This window comes from Armigeres subalbatus, chromosome 3 (assembly GCF_024139115.2).
Source record: "Armigeres subalbatus isolate Guangzhou_Male chromosome 3, GZ_Asu_2, whole genome shotgun sequence".
NCBI classification, from domain to species: Eukaryota; Metazoa; Arthropoda; class Insecta; order Diptera; family Culicidae; genus Armigeres; species Armigeres subalbatus.
Window position 1 is genome coordinate 316,395,753 of NC_085141.1, and position 27,064 is coordinate 316,422,816.

At 40.3% G+C, this 27,064-nt stretch overlaps 1 protein-coding gene across 1 annotated transcript in view; it reads left to right on the forward strand.

Moving 5' to 3' along the window:
• LOC134225387 (uncharacterized) overlaps nt 1-26,608 on the forward strand; it is a 412,267-nt gene extending 385,659 nt beyond the window's left edge. The window contains exon 6 of the mRNA XM_062705419.1: nt 26,437-26,608. Within this exon, the coding sequence (XP_062561403.1) occupies nt 26,437-26,444 (8 nt within the window). The 3' untranslated portion in view covers nt 26,445-26,608. The remainder of the gene's footprint in view (nt 1-26,436) is intronic.
• The last annotated feature ends 456 nt before the right edge of the window (nt 26,609-27,064 follow it).

The following is a 27,064-nucleotide window of genomic DNA, read 5'->3' on the forward strand; positions in this document are numbered from 1 at the left end:
TCGAAACTGAAGGGATTTTCCGATATAATTTCGGATGGATTTTTCAATGGACTTTCTGTGTTGTTATTGAAGAAAATGTAGGAGAAATTTCCGAAGGAATTCCTAAAAGAGCTTTCGTAGAAACTCCAGGAAAAAATCTAGAAATAGAAACAAGTTCATTCCTTATTTCGATTTCAAGATTTTCTGTTCGATTTGAAAAAAATAAAGCTCTGAATTTGTTTCAGACCGGAATACTGTAACAGTTATAGGCAATAACCTGTGTGCTCGCGCGAAAGCAACGAACGCACAAAAACAAATTACGCATCAGTTTAGCTGCGTTAGATGTCTAACGCTACGCTAGACAAGTATCCTTCTTGCGCGAGTGGCTACCACCTAGCGTAGATAACTGTTATACGGTTGTTTTTAATTGGTCCACCTCATCATCATGTTCGAACTGATGAACCAACCGATGAGCCTTTACATTTTTTGAGAGGTTTCCTCTAAAGTTGACCGGGACAATCAAGTCTCTTGAATTTTGGTCGTCGTGAGAAGAAGTTCTAGTGACCAGTGACAGAAAAGTTAAAAGCTAAAATAATAAGAAGTTAAAAAGATTAAGCAGTGATTTGTCTGCTAAAAGTATAAAGTGTTTGCGGCTCAAATACATTAGACAGAAGAGTGAAGTGATCGGCACAAGGCCGGCCGTGAGCCAAACCACGTGGAGGCAAGGCCACCAACACCTGATTGCCGCCATTACAAGTGAAGTGCGAGTGCAGCTAAAACCTCCGCTGGCAATTCGTCGGTGTCTCGTACGGACCAGGTTTCCGGTCCTGTCGACATCTCACGGGATTCAGAAGGGCAGTGCGTGAAGCAGAAAAATCGTCAAAACCAGCGTCGTAGCTCGTGCGGTCGAGAATCAACCGATTTTCGCTTTCTGGTCTCCGAACCGGATAATATCAGCCTTCACGCCGCCAGATAATCGTCATCACCAGTGGTCCGTTCGTCCGAATACGGTAGCAAGTGTTTTGAGTTCCCATTGCCGACATCGCCAGACCATCTGCCGCCAGCGGTGCAGCTACGGTTGCCTAATACGAGCGGCTTGCTCCGCGAGGAAGTTTCATGTTTGAAAAACGAACAGCGTGGCTAACATCTTGGAACCTTCGAGTTTCAACACGCTGCCGCATCGCATTGTCTCCCCAGGAATTACCTGCATCGCCAAGCTTCACCACGTCGCCGTACCACATTCACCGCCTCTGGTGAATTGATTGCACCGTCAAGCTTCATCTCGTCGCCCTTGGCGAATTCACCTGTACTACCACATCGCATCGTTTCCCCAGGTGAATTACCTGCATCGTCAAACTTTGCCACGTCGCCGCACCGCATTCGTCACCTCAAGCTCCATCTCGTCGTAAGGCGCATTCGTCGCCTCTGGCGAAACCACCGGTACCGCCAAGCACTACCGCACTGCAGTATCGCATCGCCTCTCCGGCCAACACTGCCAAGCCCGCCACGTCATCGAAAGCCACCGCCAACCTGGGAGCAACATCGCCGCAAAAGTATCGCTAGAAACAGGTTAGAACTATCCTTAGTATTTTATATTGTATAATATTTCCTAGTGCGCGCACGGTAGGGTATCAGGTACCGTAATATTGTATAAATTCCCCGAATACAAATACCATTGAAAACCATACTTTCCGTCTAGTAGATTGGAATACGAAAACCAAATTTCCAGGTCTGATTGTTCCGTTAGTTTTTTAAATTTGATTCACAGTCGTTCTTTAGTGTTGAGTGGATCGTCTTACAACCCGCCCTGAGATAGATAGCCGGGCAAGCTACTAAAACGCGCATTTCCACATCACACTCAGTGAGTGTGTTGGCGCAAAAGTGGAATTCGTTTTCTTTGGTAGCAGGGAAGGTTCCGGGTCGATCGCAACAGAAGGGTAGTTGTGCATGCGTATTTTTGGATAAATTTTCAGTTCGTTTGGTTGCGATAATCGCTAGCGCACTACAAAAGTTGTCGTAGTTGTGACGAAGCAACCTTGGTCGAGGCAATACAGTTTTCTTCTTTTTATGGTATCGTTTCGTTTGGCCAAACACCAGGGTGACATTTCGTTACAATACCAATGGAATTCTAATAGAAACTTCCGAAGGCGTTTTAGGGGTGTCAGGCCATTTGGCCAAATGTCGTTTGGCCGAATAGTTAAGATTTTTGACCTCAGATTACGAGTAGTGAAGAGTGAGAAATGAGAAGTGAGTAATGAGAAGTAGGAAGTTGGAAGTGAAAAGTGGGAAGAGAAAAGTGAATTGTGAACTGAGAGCAGATTTTTTTTCCTTACTCCTTCTTCCTTCTTCTTTCTTTTTTCTTCCTTCTTTCTTCTTTCTTCCTTCTTCTTTGCTTCTTCTTCTTCTTTCCTTCTTTCTCCTTCCTTCTTCATTCTTCCTCCTTCTTTCTTCCTTCTTATTTCTCCCGTATTCCTTCTTTCTTCTTCCTTGTTTTCTCTCCCTTCTTCCTTTTTTCTTCTCCCTCCTTCCTTCTTCATTCTTCCTTCTTCTTCTTTCTCCTTTCTTCCTTCTTCCTTCTTTTTTTTTCTTTTTTCGACCAAATGGTGTTCGGCCAAATTACCCTTTCGGACAAACGGCATTCGGACAAATGGTGTTCGGCCAAATGACCCTAAACCGTTTTAGGAGTAATTCCTTTAATTCCATATGAAGAACAATTCGCACATTTTCTGAAATAATATATGTCAGGTGGATTTTTTAGAATAACTATTTTTACAGCACACGAACTAATTTATATGCAATTTTGAATGATAAAATTGCAATTAGAAAAGTTGAGATTCCCATGTGGAAATCAAAATTTACCATTGTGAAAACAATACTCAATTTCTACGAATAAATCAATATCAATAAAAGATTATAAATTTCTACACAAAATAATATCTGTACCAAAAAAAACTAAAACCTTAAAAAAAATTTATTGGGAACATGTAGATAAGTAATGTAAGTGATCATTTTTACCATACACTTTTCGTATGTTGTTCAATCTAATTTTTATTGCTTTTTTATATTTTTAATGGATACTTTCTTTGTTTATTGCTTTATGAAAAAAAAAAAATGGAATAAAATTTAATTGTTTATTGCTAATATTGATTTATTTATTATGTTTATAGAAATTTTGTTTTATTTTGGGAAAATTTTATATTTATGTATTGCTTTTACCCTGGCATTTTCCCAATTATCTATGGAAAGTTGATAAAGAAAATTATTCAGAGTTTTTCAGTGGAATGTCTCCACTTGTCATAAGACGAGTTATTGCTATCTGTTTTGATTCCGTTGCTAGTTGCAGTTTTGGGTAAGTCTCCATCAAATGATATCGATTCATGGACTTCTCGGAAATTAAAATAAATGCAGTACAATTGTAAGTAGATGATTGTCATGCACGCAAAAAAAGGCGTTTCCAAATTCGTGAACTAAAAAGTTCACGGTGTATTTTTGGTCACGGTTTCGGGAACATCATTCAGGAAAACGTGACTGGTGTTCCCGAATCCATAAATTAAATCACGGTGTATTTTCACGAATTTCGGAACGCATTTTTGCGTGTATTAACTTGGCTGAAAACATGTATTTATGACAGTAGCTAGATAGAATTAAAACAGTAAAACTGTTTTGAAGAAAAAAAAATGTACGCAACCCTTCAACCTACTGCTTGAACAGTATTTCAATAGCCGTTGGCGTAGTAATAATATACACCGTCATGATAAATTTTCATTTGGTGGTGCGCCGATTCATTTTTGACGCCGCTGGCGGTGTGAGCAAATCATCGGCGCACGGGTCTAATTCAGATTTCTTGGAAATGAATTTTCAAGAATTCTAGGAGAAGCAATTTCCCAGAATTCCGTGGGGAAGGATTTCCCCAAAATGGTACCAACAGGTTATCCAGGTTTGGTACCAGTTCGCTAATGTGGTGCCCAATGGTGCTTTTCTTCCCGAGGAGAAACCAAGTTTGTTCTTTATTATTTGATTTTATAACTCGAACGAAATCATTCGAGGCTTATGCAAATCTCGTCATAGTAATGCAAAGATTGTAACATACGAATAACTACTCGGGCAGAAGCCATGAACAGAATGTCTAAACATGATTTTGATTGATATAAAAGATAACTGGCAACAATATTAAAAATTTGCACCGAAATATCATTTGAACATCAAGATATGCTAGGGATAAGAACAAACTAATGGCACATGGTATTGATTACTTCTTATAAATAGCATAGCTTGAACTTCTCATGATATTTTAGTGCAAAATATTGATATTGTCGTCTGATCTTTTATCTCTTATATCAATCAAGTCCATATCTCATTTTGCTATCTTATCAACATTCGATATTTATGAGCTATTTTCGTCTACTACTACTAAATAGTTCATATTTTTGCATACATTTAATCTGTTTCCCCTTACAAACTTCACGCTTCATGAGCGCGTATTTAGGCATGCACAAGAAATAAGAAAAGGAATGTCAAACTGATCATTGTATCGTATCCCCTGATGGCACATTAGATCAAGATGATCGTCATAAGTAATTTAATCAGACTTCTAAAAAAAATAGAAAAAAACTGAATGGTGGTGGCGGTATCTCTAAATCGCCAGCGACGCAGTTACAGGGGTTAGACAAAAAGGTTAAGATAGGTAAAATTATGTCGAAATTCAAATCATCATAACTTTACGTACAATAATCCGATTTTGATAAAATCAGGACCATCAGAACCGGATGCTTTTCTAGTATACTGTCCCCTTGCAAGACCTGAGATTGGTCCATGGCCACCGTAGATGTTCCGGCATTTTTTCCACTGCTTGTAATTTTATGTGACGTTTACTTTCATCGTATTTTATGTTTTCTCCAAAAACTAGAACTAATATGCCGGCCAATGGTGGCTGTAGATCGAGAATCCATCAAAACTACGCAGAGATATGGCCATTTCCGTAAAAACGGTTCCGGGAACATGATGAAATGATAACAGATCGGAATAATGCAAATATGGGTATCTATGTTCATGGCTTTGCGAGACGATGATTACAGAAACATTTCCAGAACGATAGTGTCAACTGCCACCCTTATAGCAGGTTCCAAGGGCCTTCCAGGAGGGGGCGGTTTTGGCACCGTCTGGAACTATGCATATATGGGTGTCAAAATTCATGTTTTCCCAAGAAGATGAATATAGGATCTTTATTAAACATACATTATGGTGACTGTATAACTTTCTGGCCAATTTGTAACAGGTTCCGGGAGTTCTGCGAAAGTGACATTTGTTCAGGGTGTATGGCCAATCCCGTACCGATTTTACGAAAATGACCATATCTTTGCGTATACCAATCAAATTTTTGATCCGCAGCCAGCATTGGTCAGCATTGGTTATAGTAGTTTTATAAAAACACATGAATATTAGTACTTGGTACTTTTTCCTTCTGAGCTCCAAACACTTTGAAACCAAATCCACAACCAACAGTAAAGGCTGAATGTTAACAGCGCGTTGCGCGTCAGCGTTGAAGTCAGGGTTTTGTACGTAATGCCAATAAACGTGACGCATTCACGCCTGGATTCTTCAGGAATTCCTCCAGCAATTTCTTCGGCAATGTCTTTAGGAATTCCACCATCAATTTCGCCGGGAATTGACCGAAAACTCCACCATTATTTACTCCAAGAAATGAGCATGAGCATGAGCATGAGCATGATTGACCGCCCACGGTTGCTACTCCGTTATTGCCAGGCCAGCTGTAATTACACAGAGAACCAATAGATGAAGTTTGGGACTAACATCATCTTCAATGTGTAAGAACTGGTGACCCAAAAATAAGCAATACCAGCGCCGGCCGTGTCCGAATGCAGGTCAATTAAGGAATAGGTAGGAAATTGTTGACGTGATACTCGCTTTGATAGAAGCCGACGAGTCATCTGCACTTCCACGAGAAATCACTGGGATGTTGGATATATGGGGTAGGGAGTGTGGCAGGGTTCGTTTTGGTAAACGGTCTGCCGTGTATAACGTGTAGTTTGATTTAAAACAAAAACAATCGAAAAACGCTAAATATTTTAATTATCGGATGCGAACTAAATTTTCACTTTCTGATTAACTTAGCAGAACAAAATTTCGGTGACCGGCCGATCGTTTTGCTTTCCACACAAAGCAAAACTATATTTCGACGACCGGCCGGTCGCTCTGCTTACTGGAGAATTTGAAACACGAGAATTCACGCACTGAACTGAATAACTTTATTACCGGCCGCGCAATGCAGAACACAATATTTCGGCAGATCGCGCGATGTCAGATGTCCGAAACAAGAGAATTGATGAATGATTTGGAGTGCTCTCTAAACCCTTTTATGGTAAAATTTTTATCGTACACCATTTGAGCACGGAGTATAGCAGGGTGTCGACTACCTGGAAAAACCTGGAAAGTCAGGGGAAGTCAGGGAATTCCAATTTGGACCTGGAATGTCAGAGAAAGTCAGGGAATTTCGATTGAGGTCAGGGAAAAAATCATAAAGCCTGTCCACGTTAAATTTCGGACACATAGATCATTTCCAATTGATTAGTTGCCATTTTATCAATTTGAACGGGAGTTAAAACATGATGAAAGCAGCACATACAGCGCAGAGATTCAACTGTCATATAAATTAACCACCTCAGTCGTTTGTGATTTTTTTTAAAAATCGCATTGGAAGATAGGTGTCCGAAATTTAACGTGGACAGGCTTTAAAACCCAATGTTGAAAATTTATGGCGATTTTTTTTTATTTCGAGCAATATGCTAAACATTTATGACAATGAAACGCTGAACCATTTCAATCCATTGAAATAGGATCAATAAAAGTACCGAAACTTCGGATCAGAATTAATATAGCGTTTTAGCTGGTAATCAGACTGCATGGCCGATAAACAAAACAAAACAATACTCCGAGGCAGTTACAGTCGACAACCACTTTCACTATCAAGCTTTAAAGCTTTTTTGTGTGACCGTTGACAGTCTCTAGATTAAAAGTTTACTCCGGGCCCATTCCATGTACCCATGGTAATCGAGTTTGTTTCTATTAATCTCTAAGCAATAACACAGGTTCCAAATCCATTTTGTTAAAATGATCACTGTTGAGGCCTGATACAAATAGATTGAGTGGTTTTGTGTCAGAGTTGTTTTTGATTTTTTTGCAGTTTCCTCATCTAGCGTTTAAATACTTAATCATCCTTCGCGAAAGTCTTAATAAAATTATATTAATGTGCTTATGATATTGGAAGAAATGCGATCTATCGTGATAAATTTAAATTGCTGATTAACAACCAACAATATATCATATTACCTTTTGTTGAAAATTCAGCGCCCAATTATTTGAAAATTATCTAGTCTAAGCAGTCTAAACTGAATCAAATGGCTGAAATGTAACTGATCCACAAATAATCATCAATAATGTTCATCCTACAACCAAAAACCTAGATATTCAAAGGCTTGTTGAAATAAAACGCCGAATACTATCTTTGTGGTCTTCTGACAACACTCCACAGCATCGGCATCATCCCCTAACAAGATTCTGTAGGGAATGTTTTAAAAACATTTTGTGAACTTTCATTTGATGATGGGCTTTCAAAGTCAATGGTCGATCGTCACATCCTTAGGTACTAGTCATGTAGAGAGAATGACAGTGGATTAAAGCATCTTATAATCTCCCTCATGTACGTAGGTGGCGATGGTCTCAATAAAACGTTTTCTCGATACTCCATAACCATAGTCGGACGCAAGAAGAGGATAATGTTTTTGTCAATGGAAATGTTTCAGTTTTACATTCGCTCCTTCTGATGTTTATAAAACAATTTTATCAGGAAATATTCTGGTTGATCTTTGAGAATTTTGTCCAAAAATTACTCCAGTGAAAATGCTATAGGATATATAGGTAAATAATTATTCCCTTCAGAATATTTTCTAAATTACTTCAGAATTCTCACTGAAACATTAAGTGGAGTGGATTTCCAAGAGCTTGTTCAATAGTTTAATTCTGGAGCTCCTTGATGGATGTTTAATAGATATTTTTTTCAAAGCTCCGCTCCAAAAACTTGCTAGATTGTATGGTGTTATTCAAATTTGCATTGAAATGTCTTCGTGGAAGTATTCATACGAAAAATATGCCAAGGAATCTTCAAACATATTTCCACGAGTTTTTCAAAAAACTGCATTATATGTTCCTTATAAAGTTTCGTTGCTTGTTGTACTTGTCTGACATCTAGTTGATAGTAGTTGAACTTTTTATAAATAAAACAGTCCTGGAATTCCAAGACAATCGATTCAGTTTTGGCAAACAACAAAAATTCGGGGCCATTGGCAAAGGCCACAATCGACAAATATTAAACGACCTGAGTGTATTCAGACCAACATATTTAAAGTATTGCATGGCTAGAATGTTTTTCTAGGCTGTAAGTGCTGCATGGATTTATGTGATCTTGTGAGGATTGTATTCTTGATTATCTGGATTGATTGATTGCAGCGTTCGTGATTATTTTTAGAAGTCCATTAACTCCACAGCGAGTAAATAAGAATTCTTACTTTTTAAGTACTCTTGAGACCCAATGGAGCTTTCTTGATGGCTACAAAAATACCTAACCCGTAAGTTTTTTTTAACGGAATTAGAAGGATTTCTAGAAGCTCCCACGATAGTTCAAAAAGTTGTTCAAAAGTCGTGTCAAAAGAGTCGTGTCAGTAGTCTTGGAGGTCTATTGCGACTCCAGGAAGTCCGTGGAAATTTCCAATGGTGGATGAATGCACCAGAAAGTTTATAACATTGGAGTAAATTTTGGAAAGATGTGAATTATGAAAACTTTTCAGGAGTTCTGCGCATTTACTTGATTCTTTGTGAACGACCAGAATTTCTTACGAAATTCTACACTGCCGCTAACCGCAAATCGAGCACATCTGTATATGAGCCTCCATATACAGATGTGCCCGACTTGCGGTTAGCGGCAGTACATATCCTTAAGGTCACTCCTGACGGAATCTGTTTAAAAGTGCTCGCGAAGGGCACACCACTCGATACTGGAAGCAACGCACAACTGTCATTTTTATTATTTCACGCCTGCTGCGACGCAGCAAAGCTAAATCAACAAAAATGACAGTTGTGCGCCGTCTCTGAATCGAGTGGTGTGCCCCCGAAAACGCGAGCACTTTGGAAGTTGGATTCCGTCAGGAGTGACCTTAATGTTCTGCTTCTAGAAGTCATAAGGCTTCCAGTAACTTAGGAACTCATATGAATAGGAATCAAACATGCAGAGGTTTTCATGTGCTTCTAGGAATAGAAAAAAAAACATTTTTCATACCTGGAACTTTTCGAGAAATGGTCTGGAAAGTCAGGGAAAGTCAGGGAATTTCATTCTCAAATTTGAGTCGACACCCTGTATAGAAAAAATCATTACACATTTGCTCTGCTACAACTTTCCTACGTATTATTACTCTGTTGCCAATATGGGGCCTTGCACATATTACACAAGCACTTATGGGGGGAGGGGGGTCGGGCAATATCTTACGCTCCATATAAATAAAAAATCATTTGTATGAAAAAAATCTTACAACGGGGAGGGGGGTCGAAAAACCCCGAAAAATTGCTTACGTAATAAGTGCACGACCCCTATGCAGTGTGTTGAAACGGATGGAATTGACACATCACTACATAAAGTGTGATAAAGTGAATTTGTACTTACCTCCCATTTACACAATTGGCTTACTTACGTACACGGGCATTATCATATTTTAGGATGGATAAGGAATGGGACCTCGCTATCCGCTTTATGCCATTATTCAAAATTGCTTAAATGTAAGCTCAATACATACTTATAAATGTTTCTGCCAAGCTTCATTTTACTTGGATCTGATGTATCTGGTGTCCGCCTTGGTATTGGTACTCTCGAATACAGCGTGCTTGGACAACACTCTCAACACAGAAGATGAAGAGCGGTTTGTATTTCTTGGGAGGTCAGGAAGCCTCAGCTGCAATCCTTTCCAAGATGTTGTTGACGAAACAGGCTCTCGACGACGCACCAATGTCCAGATGATCCTGTTCCAGCACCAGTAGACGTAGAAGTTGTAGCTTGCTTTTTTTTTTTTTTTTTTTAACTATTGTATTTATTTGGCAGGCTCAGGCGTGTATAACACTTAACGGAGCCGAGACTCTTAATGATATTTACAATCGATATCATCTTATTATCAACTGTTAGTAAGGGAAAGGGACAAAGACCAAGATACTCGTGGCGACTCAAGGTTAGATTGCGTAATTTGGTGATGGACGGGGTTGGGATTTAGGTTTGAGGTATTTCAGCTGCTCATCCGGGTATTTGACGTCATGTCTGGTTTGGCGTAGCGTCGTGCTCGGGTTTTAGTTCTTCAGGGAGCATCTTCCGGATGGCCAGAGCTTCATGGTACACGAAACAATGAGACAGAGACAAGAAAAAAAACTGAGAAAGAAAAAATTGAAGTATTAAACTTTGATGTCAGACGAGCAAAGAAAGGCATAGATGGCCTGCAAATACACCACATCGCGATCTCCCAAAACACCTCTTATATCCCGGAAGGGTTGTTTACCTCGGGCCACAAGGGTATCCAATAGTTGCTCTCTGGAGGCGTCATTTTCCGTACAATACCAAACTACGTGATCGATGTCATCGTAACCGGCTCCACACCTACAAAGATTGCTATCGACCAGGTTAATTCTATAGAGATGTGCGTTTAGTGAATAGTGATTGGACATAAGCCTCGACATCGTGCGAATGAAGCCTCGGCTTAAGTCCTCACCTCTGAACCACGCTCGCGCAGAAACTTTAGGAACTATGGAAAATAGCCACCGTCCAAGTTCATTGTGTGACCAATTCATTTGCCAATTTTGGAGAGTACTCTGACGGACTAATGGGAAAAACTCGTTGTTCGAGATTTGTCTATCATAAACTTCACCTTCCTGTGCGCCCACCTTTGCTAGCGAGTCCGCCTTCTCATTGCCATAGATTAGGCAATGGGACGGGACCCATACAAAGGTAATCTTGAATGATCTTTCGACCAAATCACGCATCTGCTCTCTTATGTTTGTAAGAAAGTAAGATGCGTGCTTAACAGGTTTCATCGACCGGAGTGCCTCGATAGAACTAAGACTATCCGAGAAGATGAAATAATGGTCTACGGGCTGATCGGAAATTATCCCCAAAGCGAAGTTAATTGCTGCCAGCTCAGCAACATAAACCGAGCACGGTTCCTGAAGTTTTCGGAAGGTGGTTGAATTTTCATTGAAAACACCGAAGCCAGTGGATCCGTTAATGCGAGAACCATCAGTGAAATATCTGTTGTTGCAATTGACATGTCCATATTTTTCGGAAAAATAGGGGGAATAGATATGTGTCGAAGGTGATCTGGTATTCCTTGAATAGCATGTTTCATGGACAGATCGTATTCAATTGAGGAACTGTCGTTGATGAAGTGGGCTCGAGGTGGATTATAACATGGAAGACAAAGATCTGACGATATGTAGGTGAGGTAGACCCTCAGGAATCTTGACTGACGAATCAGATCAAGCATATTATCGAAATTTTCCAAGACAAGTGTGTTACTTGTTCCACATTTGATCAGTATTCTAAGTGAGAGTTCCCAGAAACGGTGCTTTAAAGGAGTGACTCCAGCAAGTACCTCCAGGCTCATGTTATGCGTTGAATGCATACAACCAAGGGCAATACGCAAACAACGATACTGAATTCGTTCCAATTTGATCAGGTGGCAATCAGCTGCTGAGAGGAAGCAGAAAGAGCCATACTCTAAAACAGAGAGAATAGTCGTTCTATAGAGTTTGATGAGGTCTTCCGGGTGAGCACCCCACCATGTTCCGGAGATAGAGCGTAGAAAATGGATCCTTTTCCGGCATTTCTCTATCAAATAATCAATATGGGGTTTCCAGGTACATTTGGAATCAAACCAGACCCCAAGGTATTTAGAAGATAAAGATTGGTTGATGTCATCATTCAACAGCTTTAGTTTCAGTTGAGCTGGGTTCCGCTTTCTAGTAAACACAACCAACTGAGTTTTTTGCGGTGAAAACTCGATCCCCAAATGTCTGGCCCAAACAGTCAGATTATCTAGGGTACTTTGCAATGGTCCTTGCAAGACAGCTGCACATGGACCTCTTAGGGAGATCACGGCATCATCTGCAAGTTGTCTAAGCGTGCATTGTCCTTCCAAACAATTGTCAATATCTTTAACATAGAAATTGTAAAGCAAGGGACTTAAACATGAACCTTGGGGAAGGCCCATGTAGCTATTTCTGGAAGTTGTCAGAGTGCCACAGTAAAGTTCATATGTTTTACTGACAACAAATTGTACAAGAAATTATTCAAAATAACGGGTAATCCACTACTGTGCAGATTTTCTGACAGTACTTCTATGGAAACAGAATCAAAAGCGCCCTTAATATCCAAGAAGACTGAAGCCAGTTGCTCCTTGTGCGCATAGGCCAGCTGTATATCTGAAGAGAGCAACGCTAGACAATCATTTGTTCCTTTACCTTTTCGAAAACCGAACTGAGTATTTGACAGTAATGCATTTTGCTCGACCCAATGGTCGATTCTTGAGAGGATCATTTTCTCCAATAATTTTCTCATGCATGATAGCATGGCAATCGGTCGGTATGAATTGTGATTAGACGCTGGTTTCCCAGGCTTTTGAATAGCTATTACTTTGACCTGTCGCCATTCTGGTGGGACAATGTTGTACTCCATGAAACAGTTGTACAAGTCAAGTAATCGTCTTTTTGCGATATCTGGGAGGTTTTTAAGAAGATTGAATTTGATGTTATCGCATCCCGGAGCAGAGTTGTTCGATGAAAGAAGAAACATAGATAGTTCCAGCATTGAGAATGGTCCACCCAAAGAACCGGGATCAGTGACTGATTCTCGAAATAGCGGTTCTGCTGGTACGGAGTCTGGACAGACCTTTTTGCGAAGTTGAATATCCATCGATTGGAGTATTCTTCACTCTCGTTGGTGGAAATGCGGTTCCGCATGTTGCGGGCCGTTTTCCAAAGTGTTGTCATTGAGGTTTCTCGTGATAGTCCCTCGACAAAACGTCGCCAGTAGCTACGTTTTTTAGCCTTGAGAAGTTTTTTGAGCTTTCTTTCAAGCCTCAAATACTCTTCAAAAAGCTCAGACCTTCCGTGTTTACGGAAAGCCTTGAAGGCATCAGATTTCTCAGAATACAACTTAGTACATTCATCATCCCATCCAGGAGTGGATGGCCTTCTTATGACAGATGTACTTGGAACGCGTCGTTTCTGAGCTTCAGTGCGCTTTTTGAATCAACTCGGTGAGGAATCGATATTCATCCAGTGGTGGCAGAATATCAGTTGATTCAATACCAATTTCTACCGCCGATGCAAATGTTTGCCAGTCAATGTTCCTCGTGAGGTCGAATGGAACCTGAACTGGTACTGATCGTTGATAGCCATTTTTGATTGTGGTGACTATCGGCATGTGGTCACTACCATGGGGATCTTGGATTACATTCCACGTACAATCTAATGATAGTGAATTTGAGCATAAAGACAGATCTATTCGACTTTCTTGACCTTGAGGTCCTATTCGAGTTACTTCACCTGTGTTCAAGATATTCAAGTTGAAATCGTCGCACAAATCATAGAAAATAGGCGCTCTGTTATCGTCTCTGGTTTCGCCCATGCAATACCATGCGCATTCATATCGCCCAATATTAAAACTGGGGATGATAGAAGAGAGACTGCGCTCCAAAGGTGTCGACGACTAAGCGAGGTATTTGGAGGAATATAAACTGAAGCTATGCAAAGATCTTTATTCTTTACATTTACTTGGCAAGCGACGATTTCCAAGCCATTTACAATTGGGATGGAATTCTGTAAAGGGGTGACATTTTTTGATCCCCAGAAGAACGCCACCATAGTTATCATCCCGATCTTGGCGAATAATGTTAAAATCGTGGAAATTGATTTCATCTTCGGAAGAAAGCCATGTTTCACAGAGTGCAAATATATCGCAATCGGAGTTGCGAATTAAAAACTTAAACACGTCCAATTTATGTTTCAGACTATGACAGTTCCACTGCAGCACAGTGATTGTATCTTGTATGGCCGTATTATCCATCGAAAGATACAAGTCCTGCAAGAAGGGCCATGAAAAAGTCACTTGCTTCCGATAACCTTCCACTGTTGGAATCAAGAGGTCACTGATTGGCCTCAATGAATTCGGAATATTGAATAAGTTCAAAATACGATCCACAAGGTCCTTAAAGGATATCAATCCTCGCTTGGACGAGATTCTTTTCTTGGAAGTGCGAGTAGCAGTTTTCTGCTCGGAGATATTCCTTGACTGATGTTTCTTTGTAACATCAGTTTTAGGCAATGGCGGAATGTCTTACTGCAACATGGCTCAAAAGGAGCGTATAGACAGGCTACTTCGGGATTTTAAATAATCCCCAATCAACATCAGATTTTGGCAAGTTTTTAGGGATGATTTTGTTTTCTTACGGTGCAGTACCTGGGAAGACGGTTTCTTCTTCTTTTCGGGCACGTGTACCTCCGCAGAAACATCCTTATCGGCTACGTCAGAATCCGAATCGTAAATGGAAAGGACATCATAAGAGTCACTAACTTGAACGGCCTGCAGCTGAAAAAGCGGCCGTTGCGTTGGCAGTTGCGGATGTGTCTTGCGACTTCTCCATTTCCTCATACGACTGCTTGGAGCGCTGTACCATCGAGCATTTCACTTTTGTGGTGCTCGTTTTGTACACCGTGCATTCTTGTAAACCACGGGGAGGATCCAAGCTACAATAAGCACACTTTGTTATTTGTTGTTGGCAGGTCTCCTCCTGATGTCTTTCAAAACATTTGCCACAACGGGGCTTATTGTCGCAAAGCTCGGCAGTATGCCCCAACTGTTTGCAGTTGGTACAATTAAAAACCCTGGAAGACGCACTGGAAACAACATATTTTCGATATCTACATATTTTGGGAGTATCGAACCGGCGAACGTCACTCGAAGTGAGCCTGACTTTGAATACACTTTTGCCATCTACCGTGGCAGCTGAATGCAACTCCTTGCAATCCAGAATATCCACGGTAGACTTTATTGCATTCTTCAAGCGGCCTTTTCCCGCAAGTACATCCTTGCAAGTCAGGCTCGCTGCGTTTATCACACCTTCAACCTCGACCTCCCGCGAGGGCACATAAACCAAATATTCTACATTATACAGTTGGTCTTTTGCAATAGCATTTGCATCCTGATATGTAGGTGCGGTTACACGTAGTTTATTCCGATTGATCTGATGAAAATCAGTTTTCGGAAAACGACGCGTCAAGTCACGTTTGATTCCTAGAAAATCAATACTTTTACTTTCTGCCGAAAGTAAACAACCCAGGGACCAGGTGAGGAAGCCTGGTAAAATCGCGTGCGGACAACATTATCTTTAGGAGGCGTTTCGCCTCCGTTCTCTTCATCCATCAATTGCGGGATGAATTCAAAATTGATAAACAAAAAACAAGAAAAAAAATAATAATAATAAGAAAGAAAAAGAAACTTAGGTCTAAATTAATTAGTTAATGTTTAGAAAAAAAAATAAAAGAGAAATAATAACTTTAATTACAAAATTCAAAATTTGTATTCTCGTATCACTCTAATTTTGTCGCACTCTAAGCAAGCCGACGGTAACTGGTGAACGACAGACAGACAGCGGCTCGACCACTGCTGTGTGGTGAGTGCAAATTGGTTGCAATGGGAACGGTTAGAACAATACACTTTGTTATACTTATCCGTTCCCGTTCGAGTAGGTAGATGCTGCGCTGGTGCTGTTCGGCCTCTCTGTTGACTTGATGGAGACCGAATAATATCACTTGTAAATGCACGCGTAGCCCTTTAGCTATACGTGCACCTTCTTCGACGATCACGAATCGCCTTAGACAGCCACTTAATCCACAGTGGGAATGACGCGGGAGGATATAAAAAACTCACTTTTTGTGAGAAAAAACTCCACTGTTTAGACAAAATAACTGCCTGCGATGGAGACACGGACATTCACATCCGGCTACTTCAAGCGATCGGCAAAGAATGTAGCTTGCTTTCCTGGGTTACCGTTTCTTTTTTTCCTATCTTCATTCCGAGTCTTTCCAGATTTCTTCAAGTGATTCAAAAGTTAACAATATGACATTTGATGCGAGACGCTAGCCAAAACTGGGAATCCAAAGGTTGGAAAATTTTTGACGTGAAAAAAAAAACGACTTCACTTGAGCGCGACTTACTTCGATCTTCTCCACCGAAAATTTATACAGAAATTATACCGAAAACAAAATCAACAATGGAATTTTTGGAGGAGTTCCTCAATTAATTCCCAAAGAAATGCAGAAAGAATTCCGGTGGAAACTTCAAGATTTCCACTGGACATCCTGCAGGAGTTGCTTCGAAAATTCCTCCGGCAGATCCTCCAAGAATTCCTCCAGGATTTTCTCCGAGAATTATTCCGGTAGTTCTATCGGCAGTTCCTACGGGGGCTCTTTGAAAATTCTTCCGGGAATTTCTCCAGAATTTCCTCCGGGAATTAAACAAAAATTCCTCCAGGAGCTCCTCCCAGAATTTCTCTGGGAGCTCTTCAAGGAATTTCAAGGTCCTCTGATGATGATGATGGTCCTGCTACATACCCCTACAAAGGTTTCAGCTAGATGAGATTTTTCTATAAGATGAATTCTCCAAGATTTTTTTCCGAGAAGTCGTCTGGTAGATTCACTGGCAGTTCCACCGGAGGTTCATTTAAAAATTCTCCCGGGAGTTTCTTCAGAAATCCACCAGTAGCTCTTCCAGGATTTCATTCAGGCTTTTTTCAGGAAATTAGCTGTAAATTCCTCCCGAAGTTCTTCCGATAGTTTTTCTGGGAGCTCCTCCGGGAGGTCCTCTAGGAATTCTTCTAGGAGTTTCTCCAGAAATTCCTCCGGGAGTTCTTACGGGAGCTCCTCCGGCAGTTCCTACGTGAATTCCTCCGGGAGATCCACCAGCAGTTTTTATGAGCATTTCTCCGGAAGTTTCACCGGCAGTTCCTTTGAAAAGTAACTCCTGGAGGAATTTCCGGAGGAACTCCCAGAGTAATTTCTGTAGGAATTCCCGGAGAAAGTATCAGAGGAATTTTCGAAAGAACTGCCAGAGGAATTTCTAGATGAATTTATTGAAGAACTATAGGAAGAATTTCCGGAGGAAATCCTGGAGGAACTCTCTTAAGAACTTCTGGATGAATAACAGGACAAACTCCTGGAAGAATTCTTAAAGGACCTCCCGGAGAAGCTCCCAGAGAAATTTTCCGAGGAACTTCTGAAGGAATTTGTAGATAAATTCCCAAAGAAAGCCTTAATGAACTCCTGAAAGAAAGTCTGAATGAATTTCCGGAGAAACTACTAGTGGAACTCCCAGAGGAACAGCTGATGGAATACCCGGAGTTGAATTTCTAGAGGAACTTCCGAAATCCCATTTCCCTTGAAATTCCTGCCAAATATCCTCAAAGAATCCCCTGTGAAGTTCCTGGAGAGATTACTAGAGGAACTTTTGGAAAAAACACTCCTGGGGGAGCTACCGGAGGAACTCCCACAAGCACTTCCAGAGGAATTCTCACAAGGTAGTACTAAAATAATTATTGGAGAAGTTCATGAAGGAATTTCTGGAGAAATATCAGAAGGAATTCCAGAAAAATACTAGAAGGAATTAATGCAGAAATTACGTAGGATAAAAACGTAAGACCCGTTTTTGAGCATAAGAATGGTGTTTAGAGCACCAATTTCATTGGTTTGGAAAATAAGGTCGTTTTATCACACAAGCAGGAGCTGTAAAACCAGATATTATGATCCGAAATTGCAAAAAATACCATAGAAAAGAGGAATCCTTAGGAAAAATACATGTAGTGTAGGTTCTGCAAATTATTTCATCTTTTGTAAAGATTGCTCAGTATACGTGCTGCTCGTGACGTGAATGGGCTTCAATTGTCCATTCCACGGAGGCGAAATAATAAAGCATGCCATAATGAAAACAATCGAGCACACAGCTCTATCGCATCAAAACACATAAATCAGCATCAATTTCTAATCAAATAAATAACCTGAGATCAAACCATGTGGTACCGTCCTCTCTCTTTCCCTAACCTTCATATGTAGTATTCTCAACATAGAACTGCCAAGTGTGAACCTATCCCACGGCCAGTTGGAAAGGAGAACGGTCCACCCAACCCATGTAATCAATTGACTCAGCTAACAATTTTATACGCATCGATCTCGATCGCGGCGGACATCATTTCGACGGAGAAAAATCTACAAGCGTCAAACATCAATTAAATAGCACTTAATCACTCAATAAGCTTGCACCCTCTCTTTCGATACATTGCGTTGCCCTTCTCCGCTCCTTAGGTGACCGTACTGTGACTGAATAGATGCCAGGGAGAGCACATTCCAGCACCCATCGCAGAGCAGTGTGGAGTGCTTTCTTCTATTGAACTCTATTGTTGGTTTTCCAACCAGTCGGCTGGCCGCCTGCCTGCTGCCGCCGCATTAGAACTCTGTGATGAAGAAATGATACCATCGCCACACACTTGTTGGGATGATTAATGGACGACTTGTTCTTCCATAACCTAACGATCACGGGCGAGTTCAAAAGTCAGCGAACCGATCTCGATAGACATGATTTTTATGCGTTTAGGCCTCTAAGCGGGGGGATAATCTAAATCTGAATACAGATATGCGCATGGTATGATATAAGGTTGTAAAAGATCACAGCATTGTACTGTGCAACATCAACAGGAAAAGGATACTCGTGGTTTTCTGTTCTTGTGTTAGATATTATTTAATTCACTTTTCAGAGTTTTAAATAATATTCTTATTATTGGTCGTTAAAAGGCATAATTTGATATGGATTTCAGATATGCAGGATAATTGTTATTGTTAATATTTGTTATTGAAATGCGAAAAAACACAAGTAGGAACGTAAAAAATATCAATTGGGATTTATTTACGTTTTAAATTATTTTTATTTCTTCCACCAAAGTCTGTGCATCTTATGCTAAGATTCTAAAAAGCCTTGCTACTGCTTTTCTTTGACAAACGTAGTATTCTGCTCGAAGCCCTTTGCAATAGTTAATCATCTCACCACATCATGCGTTCATAAGTGCATGCCGCGGGAGAGCCGCATGAAGCTGCCTATAACCTCATTAAACGAGCAAATTACAATTTAATCAGCCGATCAACCGATTTTTCATCGCCGTGAACGATTATCTCCCGGCCGTCGTCGTCGTCGTCGAAGGCTGACGCTGCTGTAAGCCTCAGTAGGTTTGCCAAGACGCGCCGCGCCTGCCTCTACCAACGTGTTTTCCAGACATTTACGGTCGGTATACGTGGTGTGGCTTCTGTCCGCGCGACAGCTCGGAACATAAGACGGCCACCAAAGACTATTGGCTATTTTTAAACCGTTTCCTATCAAATCCCTCAATAATGCGACGGCGATGATGATGACGTTGATTAACGCTGAACTTGTAAAATTCCGTGCACGCAGACAAACTGTTCATATTAGAGTGGGTAAAATTATCGCCATTTCAAATCCTTAACTATTCTTAATTGGAGAGTGTTTTATCATCACCAAGTTGTCAGTATTCAAACGTTTATGTAGTTTTCATACTAAATCTTCTGGAAATTGCTCTATTCTGCATGAATCAGCAAAACAAAACCAAAACGGTTTTCATGTGGAGTTTTGCATTCTCCGTATAACACAAGAATCTGCTATGATAATTGATGAGGTCGAGTTAGCTTCTTTTCAAATAAATCATGTAGGATTGGTTGGTCAATGGCCTTGATCGAGCGAACAATATACGTAACCGGTAATCAAAAACAAAAACTATTTCTACTATCGTGCCTAATCGAGATCATTATCGATTGAAATTTTTAGCAAATGAGAATTATGAGAGTCATATTTTGCAACAAGAGTTCTCCACATTCTGTTTTTATTGCGAACATGGTGTTAGAAAAGAATTTTGATATTAAATTTGGCTTAATGGTCGACATTCCAAGCTTCGCTAAAAAAGAATCGTTTTTTCATTCAGCATTCTTGGCGAGTATGGGTAAGAAACATGTTTCGTAGTCGGTTAATGTACCGAAAGTGCAAGTAGAAGGTGTGATAAACCCTTGTCCAACTTGTTGTTCGTTCAGCGCACACTTCCATCACCGTTTTAATATCGTTGGGTTGGAATGATTTATTATCGAATTATCAAACCCGAAAAAATATTGGAACACTGGTCTGTGTAGCTTCAATTCAAATCGTAACTAAATGCAATTCAGTTTCAATCTAATTTCAATATAATTAACAACAAATCTCAATCCAATAAAATGTCAATAAATTTCCAATCAAATTCCAATTCAATTGGAATACAGTTCAAATCAAATTTCTACAAAAAAAAAAACATTTTAAATCCGGATTTCAAAACAAATCCAAGCCAACTTCAACATAAATCCAACTACAACTACTTATCTATCCAAACCCAATCCAAATCCAATTCAAATATAATCCAAATCCAATCCAAATCTAATCAAAATCCAATCCTAATCCAATCCAAATCCGATCCTAATCCAATCCAAATCCAATCCAAATTTAAATCCAATTCAAATCAAAATCCAATCCAAATCCAATCCAAATCCAATCCAAATCCAATCCAAATCCAATCCAAATCCAATCCAAATCCAATCCAAATCCAATCCAAATCCAATCCAAATCCAATCCAAATCCAATCCAAATCCAATCCAAACCCAATCCAAACCAATCCAAATCCAAACCAAATCCAATCAAAACCAATCCAAAACCAATCAAACCAACCAACCAATCCAAACCAATCCAAACCAATCCAAATCCAATCCAAACCAATCCAAATCCAATCCAAACCAATCCAAACCAATCCAAACCAATCCAAACCAATCCAAACCAATCAAACCAATCAAACCAATCCAAACCAATCCAAACCAATCCAAACCAATCCAAACCAATCCAAACCAACCAAACCAATCCAAACCAATCCAAACCAATCCAAACCAATCCAAATCCAATCCAACCAATCCAAACCAATCCAAACCAATCCAAACCAATCCAAACCAATCCAAACCAACCAAACCAATCCAAATCAATCCAAACCAATCCAAACCAATCCAAACCAACCAAACCAATCCAAACCAATCCAAACCAATCCAAACCAATCCAAACCAATCCAACCAATCCAAACCAACCAAACCAATCCAAACCAATCCAAACCAATCCAAACCAACCAAACCAATCCAAACCAATCCAAACCAATCCAAACCAATCCAAACCAATCCAAACCAATCCAACCAATCCAAACCAATCCAAACCAATCCAAACCAACCAAACCAACCAAACCAATCCAACCAATCCAAACCAATCCAAACCAATCCAAACCAATCCAAATCCAATCCAAACCAATCCAAACCAATCCAAACCAATCCAAATCCAACCAAACCAATCCAAACCAATCCAAACCAATCCAAACCAATCCAAACCAATCCAAATCCAATCCAAACCAACCAAACCAATCCAAACCAATCCAAACCAATCCAAACCAATCCAAACCAATCCAAACCAATCCAAACCAATCCAAACCAATCCAAACCAATCCAAACCAATCCAAACCAATCCAAACCAACCAAATCCAACCAAACCAATCCAAACCAATCCAAACCAATCCAATCCAAACCAATCCAAACCAACCAAACCAATCCAAACCAATCCAAACCAATCCAACCAATCCAAACCAATCCAAACCAACCAAACCAATCCAAACCAATCCAAACCAATCCAAACCAATCCAAACCAATCCAAATCCAATCCAAACCAATCCAAACCAATCCAAACCAATCCAAACCAATCCAAACCAATCCAAACCAACCAAACCAATCCAACCAATCCAAACCAATCCAAACCAATCCAAACCAATCCAAACCAATCCAAATCCAACCAAACCAATCCAAACCAATCCAAACCAACCAATCCAAACCAATCCAACCAATCCAATCCAATCCAAACCAATCCAAACCAATCCAAACCAATCCAAACCAATCCAAACCAATCCAAACCAATCCAAACCAATCCAAACCAATCCAAACCAACCAAACCAATCCAAACCAATCCAAACCAATCCAAACCAATCCAAACCAATCCAAACCAATCCAAACCAACCAAACCAACCAAACCAATCCAAATCCAATCCAAACCAATCCAAACCAATCCAAACCAACCAAACCAATCCAAACCAATCCAAACCAATCCAAACCAACCAAACCAATCCAATCCAAACCAATCCAAACCAACCAAACCAACCAAACCAATCCAAACCCAAACCAATCCAAATCCCAAACCAATCCAAACCATCCAAACCAATCCAAACCATTCCAAACCAATCCAAACCAATCCAAACCAATCCAAACCAATCCAAACCAATCCAACCAATCCAAATCCAATCCAACCAATCCAAACCAGTCCAAACCAATCCAAACCAGTCCAAACCAACCAAACCAACCAATCCAAACCAACCAAATCCAATCCAAACCAATCCAAACCAATCCAAACCAATCCAAACCAATCCAAACCAATCCCAAACCCCATCCAAACCAATCCAAACCAATCCAAACCAATCCAAATCCCATCCAAACCAATCCAAACCAATCCAAACCAATCCAAATCCAATCCAAACCAATCCAAACCAATCCAAACCAATCCAAACCAATCCAAACCAATCCCAAACCAATCCAAATCCAATCCAAACCCAATCCAACCAAACCAATCCAAACCAATCCAAACCAATCCAAACCAACCAAACCAATCCAACCAACCAACCAAACCAATCCAAACCAACCAAACCAATCCAAACCAATCCAAACCAATCCCAACCAATCCAAACCAATCCAAACCAATCCAAACCAATCCAAATCCAATCCAAACCAATCCAAACCAATCCAAACCAATCCAAACCAATCCAAATCCCATCCAAACCAATCCAACCAATCCAAACCTATCCAAACCAATCCAAACCAATCCAAACCAATCCAACCAATCCAAACCAATCCAAACCAACCAAACCAATCCAAACCAATCCAAACCAATCCAACCAATCCAAACCAATCCAATCCAAACCAAACCAAACCAACCCAAACCAATCCAAACCAATCCAACCAACCAAACCAATCCAAACCAATCCAAACCAATCCAAACCAATCCAAACCAATCCAAACCAACCAAATCCAATCCAAACCAATCCAAACCAATCCAAACCAATCCAAATCCAATCCAAACCAATCCAACCAATCCAACCAAACCAAACCAATCCAAACCAATCCAAACCAATCCAAACCAATCCAAACCAATCCAAACCAATCCAAACCAACCAAACCAATCCAAACCAATCCAAACCAATCCAACCAATCCAAACCAATCCAAACCAATCCAATCCAATCCAAACCAATCCAAATCCAATCCAAATCCAATCCAAATCCAATCCAAATCCAATCCAAATCCAATCCAAATCCAATCCAAATCCAATCCAAATCCAATCCAAATCCAATCCAAATCCAATCCAATCCAAATCCAATCCAAATCCAATACAAATCCAATCCAAATCCAATCCAAATTCAAATCCAAATCCAGTCCAAACCCACATCTAATCCAATTTACAAAAATTCTTTAAAGAAGCATAATTCTAATTCGATTTTAAGTCAAACTTTTTTATTCAACGGTCCTTTTCCTTTTCTACCGAGCTCACCTCTGAGCACCGTGCACGCAAAGGGCAACCAATTAAACAACTCAATCGCCAATCGGCAGATTGCTCGCGCCGCACCATCCCTTTGCTTATCGGTCGGAGCGATAGATTAGAGGCGCACACGCGGCACGATTGATAGCGAGCGGGAGATACGGATAGGTAAAATCAATTAAGAGCCGTTTTACGACGATGGCGAATGTCAAAATTGTGATTGCCGACCGTTTGTGGCGCGGGCAGCCAGACGATGCGGTATGCTCGGTAGTTGCTGCCGTCGTCGCCACCGCCGCGGTCGCAGCAATAATCTCTATTCAACGTGCACAATGGGATCAATCTTCATGGACAACGTTTGAAACTGTTGCGCTTTGGCTTTGAAGTTGAATATGAGTTACACTATTAGTGTGAAGCATAGAAATATGTCAATTATGCGTTTTGACCGGATTTTTCGAGACCAATTCCATAGTTCCATCAGTGGCAGCATAAATCATATCTCCGTAGATGAGATGTTCGCGGAACGCGTCGGATAGATTATTTTCCGACTGCTTAGAAACCCTTCGCAATCTGTGGCGCGGCATATTTTGCTTCGCTAAAGAAGCTCCCCCGGTTGGCCGACCTGTCAAGATTTGTGCGGAGGCAAAAGAAAGGGACTTAAGTAAAAACTCTTGTTATTCGATATCGCCGGTTGGGCATCGGTTCCCTGTTCTCTTCCCGGTAGCACGACGACCGGCAGCAGCGACGCGCGTTGGCCCACAGTTCCGGAATCGGCTCCGGGAAATGGGAAGGGAATCATCGGCCGACCGAACGGGAGGCAGTTTGCGCGTGATCTTCTTTGATCAACCCGATATCGGTCCGGAGGATTTATGTTACAGCAGATAGAGATTTACCATTAGAGGGTTAACCTATCCGAGGGCTTCTTCTGTTCAGATATTCTAGGCTTGGACAGTTAGCCCCGGGCGAAATGCCTGAGCGTAGGGGCATGATGAATGCAGCGATCGTGAGAGTTACACGTTTGATCGCTTTATCCTTTCGCTGAATTTTGAACCAATCGCACGTTGATCTTTCTCTGGTGGATGGATTTGATTCCGGGCCAGCGCCCTAGATGTAAGTTTGATAAGGTTGCAATTTGCAACCGTTATGCCAGCTGGGTGGTCTTCTCCAGAGTTAGCAAGAATTTATCTTCCATGTTATTCAATTATTTTTTATCAATAATTTGATTTATGAACATGAAATTTTAATTATTCAAATTTGATCCCAGATTAAAAGTCGAAGCATATTTTACAGCTTAATCTGTATTTTTGTAAGAAGCAGGCGGGCATTTTTGCTAGCCTCACACAGAGTTGGGTTTACAACAAGCAACTTTCCATTTTATATTGCCATCTCCACTACTAGACCCCAGCTCAATATATTTAGTGAATACTCAAGTTTTTAGTTCTGAGACATCATTTCCAGTGTCATTTATTTGTTCACTGGTTTGTTTCATTACGAAATAAAGTACACTGGATTTTGTTTTTACACGATTTACATTTTCTCAATTTTCCACTCATCCTAAATGTTTAACGTATATTAATTATCATGTGATTTTTCTTTGATTTATTCTGGATTTTTTGAAACATGTTGCGAAGAGTTTGGTGGCAAATTGAAGTCACACGAACAAAAATACGAACGAAAAAAAATCCTGTGTATGTTCATATAAGGTGCAAGCATTCGGACGTGTATTTATGAAAGATTGATGCTTTCTTCTCTGTAAAATGGAATGCTAATGGAATGATATAAAATTAATTTTCGGTCTCCGTTTCCTGACGTTGAGATACAAACGAAAGAAAACACGTTCACCTGACTTCGTGATGCAAATTGCAACTCTTCACCTTGACTTGTGCTCAACTCAATCAACATTTATCTCAATTTATTTATGCAAACGTCAAGCTCTTCAGCTTCCAAATACACTCCATTGTGGAAACAAACAAACCTAACCAACAATCCAAATAATTCAAAGCTCTACTATTTCAAACCAACTGAATCCAAAGACAAACAGTTCGCAAAATATCCTACAGATCAACAACGCACACTTGAAATTGATTAATTAACCAATTAGACTTAATTAGGAAATCGAAAGGTGCAATCGAACGACGTTTATTTTAATTATTTAACTCAACACACTCGAAGATCCACTGTCTCGTCGTGTGCGCTAATTCCTACGATCTTCTTTACCATCGATTGCTGCACCTACCGTTTTGACTCAAATCCCGAACATATGACTGATATTCCGTACACCTGCGTTTTGGATCCTTATAGTTTCTATCGTTTTTTTAATTCGATGGATCCAGGTTACAAACTACGCGAATAAAGTTGAAATGGCCATTCAAAAGCAAATGTTGGAAATAAGAGTAACGTTCGGAATTTGAGTCAAAACGGTATATGTACGGCGCGTGATTAACATTAAACCTCAAGCAGAAATTAACCGTAACGATCTTCAATATTTGTTTTTTCGTGTCCTCCACTCCGTGCCACAGTTTGGCGCCCAACCAACAACCAACAAATTTGTTAAAATCTTCGCACTATCATTTCTCTAAAAATGTCTCATTTTTTCTCTGTAAATTATTTTCAGGTAAGTGAGCCAATCAACAAATCAATGATGAGGAAGACTCTCTCAAAAACTATGAACTCAACCGATCATCGAAGGTAGGGGGCAGTGGCGTGAGATGCTTCCCTTATGGTCAAATTTTATCAATGTCATATCGAATTTTATTGAAAGATAAAACAACAACGATGGTTCTTTTTTGTGTAAAATAAAAAAAAATGTTTTCGGTTCAAGTTTGTGTGACTATCCCCATTTTCGTTTTTTCAATAAGTCTTGTTTGTGTAGGTATCTTATGTTAGTTTTCATGAGGCCCTATTTCTATGAAATAAATCAACAAATTACTCACACTGACCACCAAAACAGGCCCACTAAAACATTTTGGTCAGTTCTTCCCGATATTGACGAGTAAAGAGATGATTGGATTCTGTTTTTCGAACTCCCGAAGTGGTGCTTTTGCTGCTGGGTGCACTGAAGGCTTTTCGATCGACACGCGAAGAATGATTTGCTTAAAGGTGTTTTTGTTTGCGCGTCATGATGGTGTCCGAGCTCAAGTGTGTGGCTTATTGGGCAATGGTCAATAAGGCTCTAACGTCAAGGTCGATGAGCGGATTCTCGAGCGAACCAACCAACCAATGATCGGAGTTAGCCTTTCCGA